Source organism: Ceratotherium simum, chromosome 4 (genome assembly GCF_057802395.1).
Source record: "Ceratotherium simum simum isolate JZ-2026a chromosome 4, ASM5780239v1, whole genome shotgun sequence".
In the NCBI taxonomy this organism is placed as follows: Eukaryota; Metazoa; Chordata; class Mammalia; order Perissodactyla; family Rhinocerotidae; genus Ceratotherium; species Ceratotherium simum.
In genome coordinates, this window is record NC_141903.1 from 77881683 (window position 1) to 77898079 (window position 16397).

General features: G+C 38.2%; 2 protein-coding genes across 6 annotated transcripts in view; one reads left to right on the plus strand and one right to left on the minus strand.

Annotated features, from left to right (window-relative positions):
• POLR3G (RNA polymerase III subunit G) overlaps window positions 1-253 on the minus strand; it is a 40434-nt gene extending 40181 nt beyond the window's left edge. For 2 of the 5 annotated variants that reach the window (XM_087430064.1, XM_087430063.1), the window contains exon 1: window positions 112-247. The gene's annotated coding sequence lies outside the window, so the exon portion shown is untranslated. Of the gene's footprint in view, window positions 1-111 lie in introns of all 5 variants that reach the window. The other 3 variants (XM_014797298.2, XM_087430066.1, XM_087430065.1) reach the window with 3 other exon arrangements.
• Window positions 254-387: 134 nt separating this feature from the next.
• On the plus strand, window positions 388-15720 carry MBLAC2 (metallo-beta-lactamase domain containing 2). Its single transcript, XM_004420375.2, has 2 exons — window positions 388-1293; window positions 12353-15720. The coding sequence occupies exons 1-2, from the start codon at window positions 840-842 to the stop codon at window positions 12736-12738; spliced, it is 840 nt and encodes a 279-aa protein (XP_004420432.1). The 5' UTR covers window positions 388-839; the 3' UTR covers window positions 12739-15720.
• Window positions 15721-16397: the final 677 nt, after the last annotated feature.

Here is a 16397-nt window from a genome sequence, read left to right on the forward strand (position 1 = left end):
GCGCTTTAATGAATCTTCATCCCCGACTTCCCCCACCTTCTCCATGTGCCTCTTTAATTACCCTCTACCCTCTCCATCTCCTCCCAGGCCCTCAATCGCTTGCTCTGTTACCTGCTCACTAAGTCTCGAGGCTTGGGCAACACTGCGCAGCCGAAGCGCCGGCCGGCAAAGAAGGGGTGCGGACCGAGGGCGCCGGCTCTCGGGTGCTGCTGGTTCCACCTCTGGAGAAGCGTGCTCCGCCCTCCATGCGGCCTCAGAGCCGCGTTCGCATCCCGACTAGTTAGCTCCGCCCACCCCCGAGCGAGGCCCCGCCCACTGGGCCAAGAGCTTTTTAGCCCTCGGCAGGCGCCGTAGTCATCCAACCGGCTGGACCAGACTCTTTCCGCGCCGGCTGAAAGTGCGCATCGCGGCGCGCGGTTGGTGGGCGGGCCTGGAGCCTCCCACGCCTCGCTCCTGGCCTCTGCAGGCAGGCCCCCGAGGTGGGGACCGTGTCGCCTTCTGTGTCTCCAGTCTGCTGCAGTGGCCCCTGCGTGAACGCTCCCTCCTGCTGCGGCTCCAGAGCCTGCGATTGCTCCAGCGCCCGGGGCGGGCCGAGCAGCCTCTGTTTTCTGCAGACCAGGCGGGAGGGTGCGGTGGCCGCTCCGGGCAGCGTCTGCGCGCGTCCTTCCTCCTCCTGGTTCTCCCTCGCACCTCCCGCATCCCCCGCCCCCTCCTGGCTCCGCGCCTCCTCCCTGGCTGCGGGCAGACCGCTCCACGCCGCCGCAGCGCCTCGCGTCTGGACAGCCTGCGAGGGGCACACACGCCCACACCCACTCCGCCCGGCTGCATCCCTGCCCAGCATGTCGGCGCTCGAGTGGTACGCCCACAAGTCTCTGGGCGACGGCATCTTCTGGATTCAGGAACGCTTCTATGAGTCGGGCAACCGCGCCAACATCTGGCTGGTGCGTGGCTCCGAGCAGGACGTGGTGATCGACACGGGCCTGGGGCTGCGCAGCCTCCCCGAGTACCTGTACTCCTCCGGCCTCTTGCAGGACCGCGGGGCCAAGGAGGACGCGGCGTGCCGGCCGCTGCTGGCTGTGGCCACCCACGTGCACTTCGACCACTCCGGCGGCCTCTACCAGTTCGACCGGGTGGCGGTGCACCACGCCGAGGCCGAGGCGCTGGCTCGCGGGGACAACTTTGAGACCGTGACCTGGCTGTCCGACAGTGAGGTGGTGCGGGCGCCCAGCCCCGGCTGGAGGGCCAGGCAGTTCCGAGTACAGGCGGTGCAGCCCACCCTCATCCTGCAGGATGGTAATGGGCCCTCACGGGCGCGCGCTCTCACATTAATGGAGGGGATTGGGGCGAAACTGGCCGAGGGATGCATGCTGCAGACGTGCGTGGCTATAAGGGGCTTGTTTTGTCACCTCGCAGGAACACCACTTCTTTTTCTCCCTTTCCTGCGTAAAAGCCCCCTCCACGGGAGCCAAGGCTATCGCAGCCTTCCCTTCCAGAGACCAGCTCTGGCACAGTGTAGCAATGCCGCATGCTCGAATGAAAGCCGGCCCCACCCCCTGGTCAGTTTCTTGTGTAAGGTACAGTAGTAACACTACAGAGACTTGTGACTAGGAATTTCCCATTCTTTCCCCGAACACTTGTCTGACATTTCCAGGCGGTTTTCTAGCGAGCAGACTTTTAAGGAATGACGCCTCCCGGAGAGTGCTTGTCATGCTCTGTGCTTTTGAGAACTGCTGACTTCATCCGCCTTGGTCAGCGGTCACCGCCGGGAAGGAGCAATTCCCACCTGTAGGCTTAGAAAGCCTTTAGAGAGCAGTGGTTCCAATCTGCTCGTGCATCCTTATCTTCCAGATAGGTTTCTGTGCTTGACGTTGCCTCACGAGAGAGCAAGCTTGATAGTGAACATAAAAAGTAGAAGATGGCTGAGTCTTAACGTGATGAGATACCTGGTCTGGTTGAAAGCAAGGCCTGAGAAAGATTAATAAGGAGGTTATTTCCGGTGATGGTGAAGTATGTGGACTAAAGCATGGGCCTCTTTGGCTCTGTGAAAGACAGGATGGGGATCAGAGAGAAGTTATTGGAATAAAATAAAATAGAGTAAGGCCCCAACTCCCCCAACCTTCCCAACCCCAAACAGGTGCTTAAATAATTGAGCTGATTAGCCACAGCAGCAATATATGTGTATTAATTTCCTTTTTTTCTTTTTAGAATACTTTTGTTGATTTCATTTTATCCTCACAACACATTTGAAGTGACATGGCTGACCCCCAATTAAATGGCTTGCCTAGAGTCCACAGAGCAAGATAGTGACAAAAGCTAGGGTTTGAACCAAGGCACAATAGATCAAAGTATGCAGATCATACCCCATAAATCCTACCCCATAAATATATTATGGTAATTCTGAGTAGGATGCGAAACCCCCTTCTTTCCTTTCTATTTTGAAACCATTTTAATTGCCACTTTAATTTATTAAAACGTTCCTCTAAAAAGTAGAAAAATCCAGTTGCTGCGGTACAATAAGGCTCACTTTATGACCAACCAATATGACAAATTATGAAATATTTTACAAAAATCAGTTTATCTTACAGATGAGATCTTGATCACTTGAGATATAAAAATACAAAGCAAGATTCTGTACTTCACACCCCACCCAAAAAGTCTTTTCATTAAAATTTTAAATCTAAAGATTAGGAAAAAAATGAGTTTAGATGGGAGTCTTACATTACCTGATAATTTGAGGTAAAAATTACTGTATTTGTTGATAAAATTGATACTTTTAGAGATAGGATTTCCATGCAGTTGATGGGTATTCAGACTAAATTAATTCTGGCACCCAGGCCAAAAAATGTTTACATTAGTATTTAAAATATATTTAAATTTTCTAAACGAATAAATTACTTTTGATTTATTTACTTTTGCTGCGCTGGTGGCAATAGGAAATCAATGGTGAAAGAATGATAGGAATTATTATTTTGTAGATGAAGAGTCCAGGCAGGCCTGAATATCATATCTGAGGGCACATAGCCAGTTTGGGAAAGAGCTGGGACTAGAACCCAGGTTTCCTAAATCCCAGTTGTTGGTAGAATTATAGCATTTTGTTGCTGCAAGGGGCCTGCTAGCTCCCTGTGTGGTGCTTTAAGCCTTTGAAGGTGTGAAAAGAAAGCTTAATATTTACCAAACACTTTGAAGGTGATAATACTGTGTTAAATCAAAAGTTGTTTTTCATTAGGAGCTAGATGCCTCACCCTGTCAAGTTGTATCTAATTTCCTCTTTTCTCAGGAATATTAATTTCCTCTCTCTTCTGAATGGTGTGGCCTGCTAACTTGTTGTTCTCATAATCCAGATGCCTGGAAAGAGATAAAAAATATTTGTATTAAGAATTCATACACAGTTACACACACATGAGCAGCGCATACCCAAACAACATAAAGTCTTCATTGCTTTGGTTAGAACATAAGGAGGCTGAAGTCATTAGTTTATATTGCATTTCATTTAGTGAATTGATGATCACCTGTCATGGAGAAGCATAAATCTATGCACTGTATCACTAACCTAAAAGCTGATTTGTAAATGAGGGACAAAGAAGACAGGGAGAGAGCATCATCTAGTGCATCATCCTTGATGGAAAAACAACTCACCCTACTAATGGTGAAGTAGTATCTTCCTATAAGAAGACAGCAATAAACCATAGCGTGATCTAGCACATTCTTCTTGAACAGGCACACATCATTTTGCCTATTTTTCACAACACTCAAGTGATATAAAGTGCAAGCATTTTGGCCCTTATTATACATGTTTAAACAATTTGCCCAGAGTCACAAAGATATTAGAGCAGTTTTTTCAGATGGACTTGAATAATTTGAGAAGGTTAAAAACAAAAAGGAGATTCCAGAAAGGTAGCACATGGAACAGACACATCTAATTTGACTCCTGCCCAAAACCCCGCTAAGAGTGCTGTACAGGGACCGTGGTTTGTCTCTGTTTTAAGTATAAATCCACATTGACTGAGGAACTGTTTCAGATGCTGGAGAGTAAATGTGATGACTGAGTTAGCAGTTTTACCCTATGCCAGCAATGGGAAATCAAGAGCCAATCCAGTTTGTGTTGCAGGGACCTTCCTGCAGGCTCAGGAATTGGCAGTAGCTGGTACCTTAGGGGCAAAGGAAAGAATACTAAAATAAGTAGAGTTGATTGAAAGCCATTTAAGACACTGTTAAAACGCCAGAACCCTTCTTCCTAAGTGAATGCCCACCCAGTTAGTTTGTTCTCTGGGGAGAGTAAAACAGAGGGGTTTCTTGTTTGAGGGATGCTAAGTACTATTGAGCTCAGGGGTTCAGTATGGAAAATAGGAGGAATAGTATATATATGTATGCCTACTAGTTTCCCAGAAGGATGAGAGCCAGGCCTTTAGTAGGAAATTGGTAGGAAATTGGAAGAATCTTATCTGGGAAATCTGCCTAGCCCCAGAGGAAAGACTAAGATGCTGATCCTTGAGTAATCCTTGGCTTGATCTCTCTACAATGAAGCCTAGGTCACTAGGTCGCATGCACGAGCTTCAAGCAGTCTTTTCATCCCCCACTCTTAAACAGGCAATCAAGCATAAAAATCGGGGAAAATCCTCTAACATGAGATCAAATACAAAAACAAACAGCATCAAGCAACTTGAGAGGGGAGGACTGTTATTAATATCATGAGGGGATAACAGAAATGATTGCATTCAAGATATCCAAGAGACAATAGGATGCTTTAAAAAGAAGCACAGACAGAACAACACACACACACACACAAAAGAGCTCTTGGAATTTAAAATGTCAGAAATTACTGAGTAGAAGATCCAGAAGATAAAGTTGGAAAACTTACAAAAAAGAGCAGATAGGCAAAATGAAAACTAGGAGAGAACCAGTAAAGGACCAGTTTGAGAAATCCAACATTGAAATAATAGGAGCACAGAGAGAGAGAGAATAGAGAAAGTGGAGGAAAAGAAATGATAGTAGAGATAATTCAAGAAAATATCCCCAAATTGAGGGATATAAATTTCCAGATTGAAACAGCTCACAGAGTTCCCAGCACAATGGATGAAAACACAGCCAATGCAAGGCACATTATTGTAAAATTTCAGAATGCTGGGATCAAGCTTCCAAAAACTTAAGTGAAAAAGGTCATCTCTACAGATCATAATGGCTTTGGAGCTAGAAAAGAAGAGCTGTGCCTTATTTGAATAAAGTTGATTTCCAATTTAGAATTCTACACCCGTTCCACTAATAATCAAGTTCTCAAAAAATTATTTTCCATATGCTGTTATTTAGGAAGCTACCAAGATACACCTTTATCCTATTCACTCCCTTCAAGCCAAGATGTGGAATACAGGAAACAGGAGATCTAATGCAAGAGAGAGTTGAAAGGAAGCATCAGGATGATGGCAAAGGCTGACACCAACAGCAATAGTACCCCAGGCAGAGGGCTCCAGACTGGAGCAGTTGAATCTTTAGTCTTTGGGAGGATGAGAAGATGAGGAATGTACAGTACATCTGTGGTGATGCTAAGTGGAGAGTGAGGAGTAAAGAGAACTAAAAATGCTTCTATTTCACAGTGGAAGTCAACAGACAACACCTAAAATTTAAAAATCAAGACATGGTAATACATGAATGAAATCAGTAGTGTATCTAATTGGTAAATCAAGAAATGGAGTATGAACAGTATTTAGAGATAACTACATCTAGTAGAGGCAACTGCCAGAAGAAATAGCTACAATTGTTAAAAGTGGTTGCCTCTTAGGAGAGCGCTTGGAGAGTCAGAATAGGGCAAAGAACTTGTTCTTACATTTTAAAGCTTTCTGGAATATTTTACTTGAAATATGTACCTTTTTTTTTTTTATTAAAAATGAAATAAAAATAAAAGATGGGGCATGCGAAGATGGGAGTGTATTTGGGAAGCCAAGAGAAATCTAGTAAGGCTGGAATGTGGTGACAGCTGGGTCAGGGTGAGGGCTTGGAAGGATAGAGTGTGTGTGTGTATATATATATATATGTTATATATAGTTATATATATGGTATTTATTTATATATATGGATACATTACATAGGCACTTCTGGTTCTTGTAAGAGAGGTCTTGAAATTATATATGTGAGCATTGTAAGCACATGGGAGGCATTTAAAAAGCCACAGGGTAATGGCAAATGTAATAATATTCAGCCATTATGGCCTTATCAGTTGCTTACAGTTGGTATCCGTTTTGATAGGTGCTTATGTCTCATCTATTGCTAAATATTTTGAATATCATCTCAATATTTTGAATATCATCTGGATATAACCAAAGATCAATAAGACTCTATCCCTGCATTGGTAATTCTCTGCTGTTTCTTTTTTAGGATCAAAATTCCCTCACCCTCTTTCTTTCAGTACACTTATTTAACAGTTGATCTCCAACAGCTCTATTATTAAATCAACTTAGCTATAATGTCTTTACTTTACCTGCCAGTCATACAGTAAATAGGAGTGGTTTGTGATCCCCAGAGGCACCTTAAATCTGGAACTATTATCCTGTAAAGGAATCGGGCCCCTTATGACTGGACTGTGGGGAAATTTGGGAGTGTCTGATTCCATCTTTATGTAATTAGTGGGATTCAAGACAAGACCAGGGCAATCCCTGCCCCCACCCCTGGCCCCACTGATCTGTTTTGTGTCACTATAGTTTTGTTCTTCTGAAAATTTTCTACAAATGCAGTCATATGATATGTAGTCTTTTGTGTCTGTCTGCTTTCATTTGGCATGATGTTTTAGAGATTCATGTATGTTGTATCTATTAATAATTCACCCCTTTCTATTGTTGAGAAATAATCCATTTTTCGATATAACATATTTTTATCTTTTCCCCTGTTGAAGGAAATTTGAGTCTTTTTAGTTTGGGACTGTTAATGAATAATGCTGCCATGAACATTTGCATGTAAGTCTTTGCGTGGATGCCTGTTTTCGTTTCCCTTGGTAGATACCTAGGAATGCAATTCCTGGGTTTTATAGTAAGTAAGTATATGTTAATTTTTTAAGAAAGTACCAAACTGTTTTCCAAAGTAGTTATACGAATGGTATAAGAGTTCCGGTTTCTCCACATCTTTGTCGATACTTAATTTTGTCAGTCCTTGTGATTTTAGCCATTCTAGTGAGTGTGTAGTGGTATTTCATTGTGGTTTAATTTGCATTTCCCCAATGACTAATGATGTTGAGCATTTCAGGTACTTATTTGCTATTCAAATATCTTCTTTGTTAAAGGGTCTGTTAAAATTTTTTCTCCTTTTTAAAAATTAATTTTTGCTGTCTTATTATTGAGTTGTGAGTGTTCCTTATATATTCTGAATTCAAGTCTTTTAGCAGATGTACATTTTGCAAATATTTTCTCTCAGTGTGTGGCTTGCCTTTTCATTTTCTTAAGGGCGTCTTTTTAAGCAAGAACGTTTATAACTGGGATGAAGTCCAATTAGTCATTTTTCCTTATGTTTTATGTTTTTTGTGTCATATCTAATATTTCTGTGTCTAGCTCAAGATCACAAAGATTTTCTCCTATTGTTTTCTAGAAGCTCTCACAGTTTATAATCCACTTTAATTTTTGTTAATATTATGAAGTAAGGGCTGAGAGGTTCTTTTTTGTTTATTTGCATGTGGATATCCAAAGTGTCCTAGTCCAATTTGTTGAAAATACTATCCTTTTACCCACTGAATTATCTTGGTTGACACCTTTGTCAAAAATCCATTAACCGTATATGTGAGTGTCTCCTTTTGGACTCTGTTCTCCTCTATTGATTATGTCTGTCATTTAGCCAGCACCACACAGTCTTGATTATTGTAACTTTATTATAATTCTTGAAATTAGGTAGTGTAACTCTTCCAACTTTGTACCTCTTTTTCAAAATTTTTGTTTTGGCTATTCTAGGTCATTTGCATTTCCATATACATTTTAGAGTCACATTTTCAGTTTCTACAAAAAAACATGTCAAGCTTTTGATTGAGATTGTTTTGAATCTATAGATCTATAACAATCATTACAGTAGCCACTAGCCACATGTGACTATCTAAATAGAAATTTAAATGAATTAAGATTGATTAAAATTAAAATTTTAGTTTGTTATTTCAAGTGCCATTATACACATGTAGCTAGTGGCTACCATAGTGGACAGTGTTGATACAGAATATTTTGATAATCTCAGAAAGTTCTAGTAGACATTGCAGCTGTTGGAAAAATTTAATTTAATTACCATCTTAACAATTTTGAGTCTTCCGGTCAATGGACATGGCATATCTCTCCTTTTGTTTAGGTCTTCTTTAATTTCTCTTGTGTTTTTATAGTTTTCAGTATACAGATATAACAAAACATCTTTTGTTAAATTTTTTCCTAAGTTATTTTATTCTTTTTGATGCTATTGTGAATGGAATGTTTTTTTAAAATTCATTTTTTGATAGTTCATTGCTAGTATATAGAAATACAATTGGGGCTGGCCCCGTGGCTTAGTGGTTAAGTGCGCGTGCTCTGCTGCTGGCGGCCCGGGTTCAGATCCCGGGCGCGCACCGACGCACCGCTTCTCCGGCCATGCTGAGGCCGTGTCCCACGTACAGCAACTAGAAGGATGTGCAGCTAAGACATACAACTATCTACTGGGGCTTTGGGGGAAAAAATAAATAAATAAAATTAAAAAAAAAAAAAAAAGAAATACAATTGACTTTTTGTCTGTTGATCTTGTACCCTGTGACATTGCTAAACTTGCCTTTTTAATTCTCTAGCTTTTTCCTACATTTCTTAGGATTTTCTACATATAAGATCTTGTTGTCTGTGAATAAAGACAGATTTATGTCTTTTCCAATCTGTGTGACTTTGCTCTCTTTTTCTTAGTTTATCGCACTGGCTGGGAACTTCAGTACAATGTTGAATAGAAGTGGTGAGAGCAGACATCCTTGCCTTGTCCTGTCTTAGGAGGAAAGCATTTAGTGTTCCTATTCAGTGAGAGGTTACCTGTAGGTTTTTCACAGATACCCTTTATCAAGGTGAGGACTTTCCCTTCTATTTCTAGTTTGCTGAAAGTTTTTATCACAAATAAGGGTTGGATTTTATCATATGCTTTTTCTGTATCTGTTGAGATGATCATATGACTTTTCTCCTTTATTTTATCAATATGGTATATTACATTAATTAATTTTGAAAAGTCAAACCAAACTTACATTTCTGGAATAAACTCCATTTGGTCATTATCTTATTTATAAATTGCTGTATTTAATTTGTCAATATTTTGATAAGGATTTTGAGACTACATTCATTAGGAATATTATTAATTTGTAGTGTTCTCTTTTTACGTTGCCTTTGTCTGGCTTTTCTCGAGGTAAAATTGATTTAGAAAGTTTTCCCTCTTCATCTATATTCTGAAAGTCTTTATACAGGATTGATATTTTCCATGTCTTAAATGATTGACAGAACTGACCAATGAAGCCGTCTTTGAGCCCAGACTTTTCTTTGTAGAGAGATTTAAATTATTAATCAGTTTCTTTGATATAAGTCTATTTAGATTTTCTATTTCATCTTCGATCAGTTTTGGTCATTTGTCTCTAAGAATTTGTCTATTTCAACTAAGTTGTCCAATTTGTTGGCTTAAAGTTATTCATAATATTCCCTTATACTCCTTTTCATTTCCTTAGAGTCTATAGTAATATCTCCTCTTTCATTCCTGATTTTTGCAATTTTTGTTTTCTCTAATTTTTTCCTTATTTGTCTACCAATGATGTATCAATTTTGTTGCTCTTTTCAAAGAACCAACTATTGGTTTCCTTGATTTTCTCTGTTGATATTTGTTTCCTATTTCATTATTTCTGCTCTGGCCTTTATTATTTCTTCCTTAATACTTATTTTTGTTTGATTTGCTCTTCCTTTCCTAATTTCTTGAGAAACTTTGGTGATTGATTTTAAACAGTTAATCCTTTAAAATAAGCAAGTAAAGCAATAAATTTTCTTCTAAGCACTGCTTTAGCTACATTCCATAAATTTTGATATTTTTTATTTTTATTTTTATTCAATTCAAGAGATTTTCTAATCTCCCCTGGATTTCTTCTTTGATTCGTAAGTTATGTAGAAGTGTGATGTTTGCTTTCCCTATGTTTGGGTATTTCCCATATTTATTTTTGTTATTAATTTCTAATTTAATTATGTTGTGGTTGGAGAACATACTTTGTATGATTTTATTCCTTTTAGATTTATTGAGACTTGCTTTATGGCCTAGCTGTATACCTGGTGAATGTTCCACGTGCAATTGAAAAGAATGTGTACTTTGCTGTTTTGGTGTGAAGTGTTTTATATATGTCAGTTAGGTCAAGCTGGTTAATAGTGTTGTTCAGGTCTTCTGTATCCTTACTGAATATTCTTCTATCTACTTACATTATGAATTATTCAGAGAGGAATATTTAAATCTCTAAGCATAATTCTTGTTTTTTTTTTTTTTTTTGGTGAGGAAGATCAGCCCTGAGCTAACATCTGTGCCAATCCTCCTCTTTTTTGCTGAGGAAGACTGGCTCTGAGCCAACATCTATTGCCAATCCTCTCCCCCTTTTCTTCTCTCCCCAAAGCCCCAGCAGATAGCCGTATGCCGTAGTCACACATCCTTCTAGTTGCTGTATGTGGGACACGGCCTCAGTGTGGCCGGAGAAGCAGTGCTCGGTGCACGCCCGGGATCCAAACCCAGGCCGCCAGTAGCGGAGCGGGCGCACTTAACCGCTAAGCCCCGGGGCCGGCCCTCTAAGCCCCAGTAGATAGTTGTATGTCATGGTTGCACATCCTTCTAGTTGCTGTATGTGGGACCCGGCCTCAGCATGGCCAGAGAAGCCATAGCTTCCATGTGCGCCTGGGATCCGAACCCAGGCCACCAGCAGTGGAGCGCGCGCACCTAACCGCTAAGCCACGGGGCCGGCCCTCTAAGCATAATTCTTGAACTGTTTATTCTTACCTCACTTGTGTCAGTTTTTACTTAATAAATTTTTATTCTCTGTTTTAGGTACATATATATTTGTAGTTTTAATTGTTTTAATGTATTGACCTAATGTATATCCTCATAAAATGTACCTCTTTTCTCTAGTAATATTCCTTATTTTGTCTGATATTAATCTAGCCACTCTAGTTCTCTTATCATTAATATTTGTATGGTATAACCTTTTCAACCTATTTTTGTCTTTGACTTTATAGTTCCTCTCTTGTAGACTGGTCATATATCTTGCTTTTTTATCTAGTCTGACAATCTCTGCCTTTGATTAGAGTGTTTATCCCATTCATATTTAATATAATTATTGATATAGTTTTATTTAGGTCTTCCATTTTGTCATTTGTTTTCTATGTCTCATTTCTTGTTGATTCCTCTGTTCCTCCTTTATTGTCTTCTTTTATGTTTAACTAATCCTGAATATTACACCATTTTAATTTCTCTGTTAACTTTTTAACTATATTTCTTTGATTTTTTTCTGCGTTTGTGTGTTTACACTAGAGATAACAATACAAAACTTTTAACTTATGATGATTTACTTAAGTTAGAACTGATTTAAATCCAGTAAAACAGCAGTTTTTCACACATACAGCTCAGTTTCCTCCCACTGTCAAATAACTGGGAAGAATAGGAGATTTTACCCTGCTTCTAAGTTAGCAAGTTAGCCTGCCACAGTTTAATGGATTCTGGCAGAAGATGTGAGGTTCCTGGGTTAGAGACCGAGGACAGTTTATTACTCACAGCAATAGCAGTAGCCAGAGCATCATCATTTGTACCAATTCCTCAAGCCTTAATTCCCACAGAGTGACAAAACAAGGGGCAAAAATGGAATACTGTTCACTAGAGCAGCATTCATGATTTGTGTCACCTGGGTAGTGGTACTATGGGTTCTTAAAAATTTTGTAGTCAAATAAGTTTGAGAAACTGTACCACCATATGTGCCTCATGTATATCTGCAGTGTACATTAGCAATATTAAAAGCTCTAAGAAGCCTTGCAGAAAAGAAAGCTGCTTAATTTTCTTTGAAGGAAGAGTTTCCAAAATTATTTGACCATAGAATCTTCTTGTCTTCTTTTCTTTTGTGTATCATAACAACTTGCAGAAACAGTGTTTGACGTTACTCACTTTGGCAAACACTGGTGTGGCAAACAATGAAAATGAAATATATAGGCAACTTATTTTTAAATCATCATTAAGAAATATGGTATCTTTGAAATAAAAGTAAAATGTGTCATCCTTCCCAACCTCTTTGAAAGCGTTTAAAGTTCTTCTTTTCTCTTCTTGAAGTGATTGAATTAATTATATATACTTGTACAACATGTTTATCTGTAAACTCTGTTTTCATTTATAGGAGATGTGATCAATCTTGGTGACAGACAGCTCACTGTTATGCACATGCCTGGTCACTCCAGGGGCAGTATTTGCTTACATGACAAAGACCGAAAGATTCTCTTCAGTGGAGATGTCGTGTATGATGGATCACTGATTGATTGGCTCCCATACAGCAGGATAAGTGACTATGTTGGAACCTGTGAACGTCTGATAGAATTAGTCGACAGAGGTCTGGTAGAGAAGGTGCTTCCTGGGCACTTCAATACCTTTGGTGCTGAAAGGCTTTTTCGATTGGCTTCTAGCTATATTTCTAAAGCTGGAATATGTCACAAAGTCTCTGCTTTTGCCATGAGATCTCTTGCAAGTTTAGCCTTACGTGTAACAAATTCTAGGACCTCACCCTAGTATCTGTACTGATAATCTATTTTGATTAATTCTCTAAATTAATCCAATTCATTTTGTGCTGTTTAAAGTGATGAATAATGAGCATTTCAAGAAGTGCTTTTATATTACTATTGTATATTAGAGAAAAAAAGGTTGAGAATGAATAAGCCAAAAAGGATGTTCTTAGTTTAATTTTTTTTTCTTTCTCCCCAATACAAAAACACTTAAATAAGCTTATAACTTGCCAAAGCTGTCATCTTGTAATATTTGTTCTAGAAATGACATAGAAGTGTATGGGGAAGCAAGGAGGCATTTTACAGTACGAGAAAGAACTGTACTTGTCTCCCATTTGTCTTATTTTATTTCCTAGATGACTAGAAAAAAAGGCATAAAGAGTTTTATGTTTATGCTCCAACCTTGATATTTTTAGTATATTATTTAAAGATAAAGTTTCTTGGGTTTAAAATACATTAGAACTCAGTACAAACATATAAGCTACCATTTAGAATGACAGCTAAAACAATTCATTGTTATGGTACAGAATTTTTATACTTCATTTTATTTATTTATTCTTAATGTAATTATAGTGTACATTATATGTTGTGTAATTTTACTTACAAAAGGTACAATGAATTTTGTTTTATTGCAAAGCTTTAAATATAAATTGCAGAGTGGTTCAGTCAAAAGCTACTATATATTGTTGTTTGTTATTATGTATGTGTAATATTTCAGTCTTAAAAGTGAAACTCAAATGTCTGTAATCTAACTACAAATTGTCAGATTTCTCAAAAGGACACTGTCAGGCAAATTTGAAAATATACACATTGAGAATAATTTTTTATTATATCCTATTTTAATATTAACAGCTATTATAAACAAAATTTTTGTTAAATAGCAGCTTCAGTATATGTGTCATATTTTATAATATCAAAACAACTATAGAGATCTACACCATCCTGACATAAACCATTCTTTTACTTAACATATATATGCCACAGAAGTCTTTTCAAATTAATTGCAAAATGTGCATTAGATATTAACTTAGAGTGAGCTGCCTTTTTTATCCTGATTCACAACACCTATTCCTGTTTGGTATTCTTTGTCTTGAATGAAAAGAAGTCTACATTTATGAAGTTACAGGAAAGGTCGTCCACTATTTAGTAAAATGTTTTCGTTTGGTGCTCTTAATGATTTATTAAAAAGCCTTTTGGAATATTTCATAAAGGTTTTTTAAGCAGTTTTTTCACTGCATGTTTATTATTGACATGTCCAAAACCAAACTGAGATGGCTTTGGAAATCAGATTTTTTAGTATTAGGAAGGTCCAACACTTTTGATTTCTGAAAAATTATGAAACTTTTCCTATCCTACACCCACCCAGGTTCTTTAATCTTTTATTCATTCAACACACACACACACACATACACATACACACAGTCACATACATACATGCACAGCATTGTGCTAAACACTGTGGAAGCTTAAAAAGTCAAAGAGATTACTAGCTGGAAGTAGAAGGCAAACAAAACATGAATAATATATGCAGGTTGAAGTGAATACAAATTACACATGAGTTTCAGGGACATAAATGGAGGAATGTGAAGTTTGGTTGGGGAAAGGTTCCTGGAGGAGGGGTTTGTGAGTCAGATTTGGAAGGATGATTTGTTAGGTGGTCAGGGTAGAAAACAAAAAGATCCAAGAATAGGGATGGAAGCATTGCTGACTAGTCTATTCCTTTTAACAATTTAAATTTAATTTTGAGGAATCTTAGATCTTCCAGACACCAAGTATTTAGCATGAGAAAGATGGGTTTGTGACTGTGTATATAAGAAGCATCCTTAATGACAAACGAGCTGTACTGCCACATGCCACCAAATGCACCTTTACTTAAAATCAGTAAGGAGGCCATGGTTGTTCAAATGTAGAATATCAGGGGAGTTTCTCTATGGTAGTCATTCAAGGCAGTAGGTCTGTTTTAATTGATAGTGCAACACAGATTTGGTTCAGGGCAACTACAATCACTTAATAAGCCTTAAATATAGCCATTATTTTTATATCAGTAGCACAAAAGAAAACCAAAAGTCCTTAACCATTGACCATTTTATCATACTTTAGGACTTTTTTTTTTTTTTTTTAAATCAGGGTATAGTAGGCACTAAGTTTTATTGAGAAATATTTAAACCTGATGAAGGCTTTCCTTATTTCTTAAAAGTGTGATTTTTCAAAACACATTGATTTTACTTTTAAATTTCCCCAATTTTTTTTTTTTAGTTTTTCAAACTGTACGAAAACATAAGACTGTGATATTTTGCTATTGCTTCAGTGTGAATAAATTGGGGAAAAGATCTATCATTCATTTAGTGCCCATGCTATGCATTTTAAAATATGCATCATTTAATTTAATCCTGGCCCCAGTGCCAAGAAGTAATTGACCAGCCTCACACAACACAAGTTTGGAGGAAGCTGGTAAGTGAACACAGGTCCGTCTGCCACCCAAACTGTGCTTTCTCGTAGACCTGCACAATAACATAAAATTGGCAAAGTGTATTTTTACTTTTTAAGATACCACATGTGCCAAGAATAAATCAAGTGATGTTAAAGCATAATAATAGCGTATTTTAAAAAAAGCTTTAAAAATATATATTTTCACCCTGACAGTGACCCTTGTTGTAATTTGTGGTTTTTAGAAATAATAGTATGTAAGTATAATTCAAAGTTGTCAACATGTAAGACATTTAGAAATAATTTTTATTATTTATATAGTTAATAACTTAATCTTTGGAAATTCATTTTCTTTATTTGGTGTTTCCTTTTAACTGAGAAGTCTAAAACAAACAAAAACCTTGTGTGTTATCCTGATATGGTTAAATTAATGATTATGTATAGTTGTTCTTATATGGATAGTACTATGAAGGTGACATGCACAAATTGTCCTTTTATGGTTTTCAGATAAGTGTAAGTAAACATTTGTGTGATAAATATTAAAGTAGACGTTTTATTTCAATCTGTGATTGGTATTTTTTTTTTAAAGATTTTATTTATTTATTTATTTTTCCCCCAAAGCCCCAGTAGATAGTTGTATGTCACAGCTGCACATCCTTCTAGTTGCTGTACGTGGGACACGGCCTCAGCATGGCTGGAGAAGCAGTGTGTCGGTGCGCGCCCGGGATCCGAACCCGGGCCGCCAGCAGCGGAGCATGCGCACTTAACCGCTAAGCCACGGGGCTGGCCCTGATTGGTGTTTTTTATAATGTTAGCAAAATCTCATTTAATATCTTGCAAGGATATTTCCTATATGAAGTGCAATTTTGAAAAGCTTGTAATAAATAAGATGTCAAATCTGTGGGCAAGAATAGAGAATCCAGAAACGGAAAAATACCCATATAAGCCTTTAGTAGTTAATAAATATGGCATTTCAAATCAATAGATAAAAAATGGACTATTCAATTTAAATTCCAATTGTTGATGTGAGAAAAAAGGCCCCTGCCATCATAAAATAAATTCCAAATGGATTAAAGACCTAAATGTGAAAAATGGAACCATATGTGTAGTAAAAGAAAATTTAAATCATGTTTAAGTCGTTAGGATAGGGAAGATCTTTATATAGAATCAAAAAGCAAAATTATAGTCATGTATCACTTAATGACAGGGATATGATCTGAGAAATGCATTGTTAGGCGA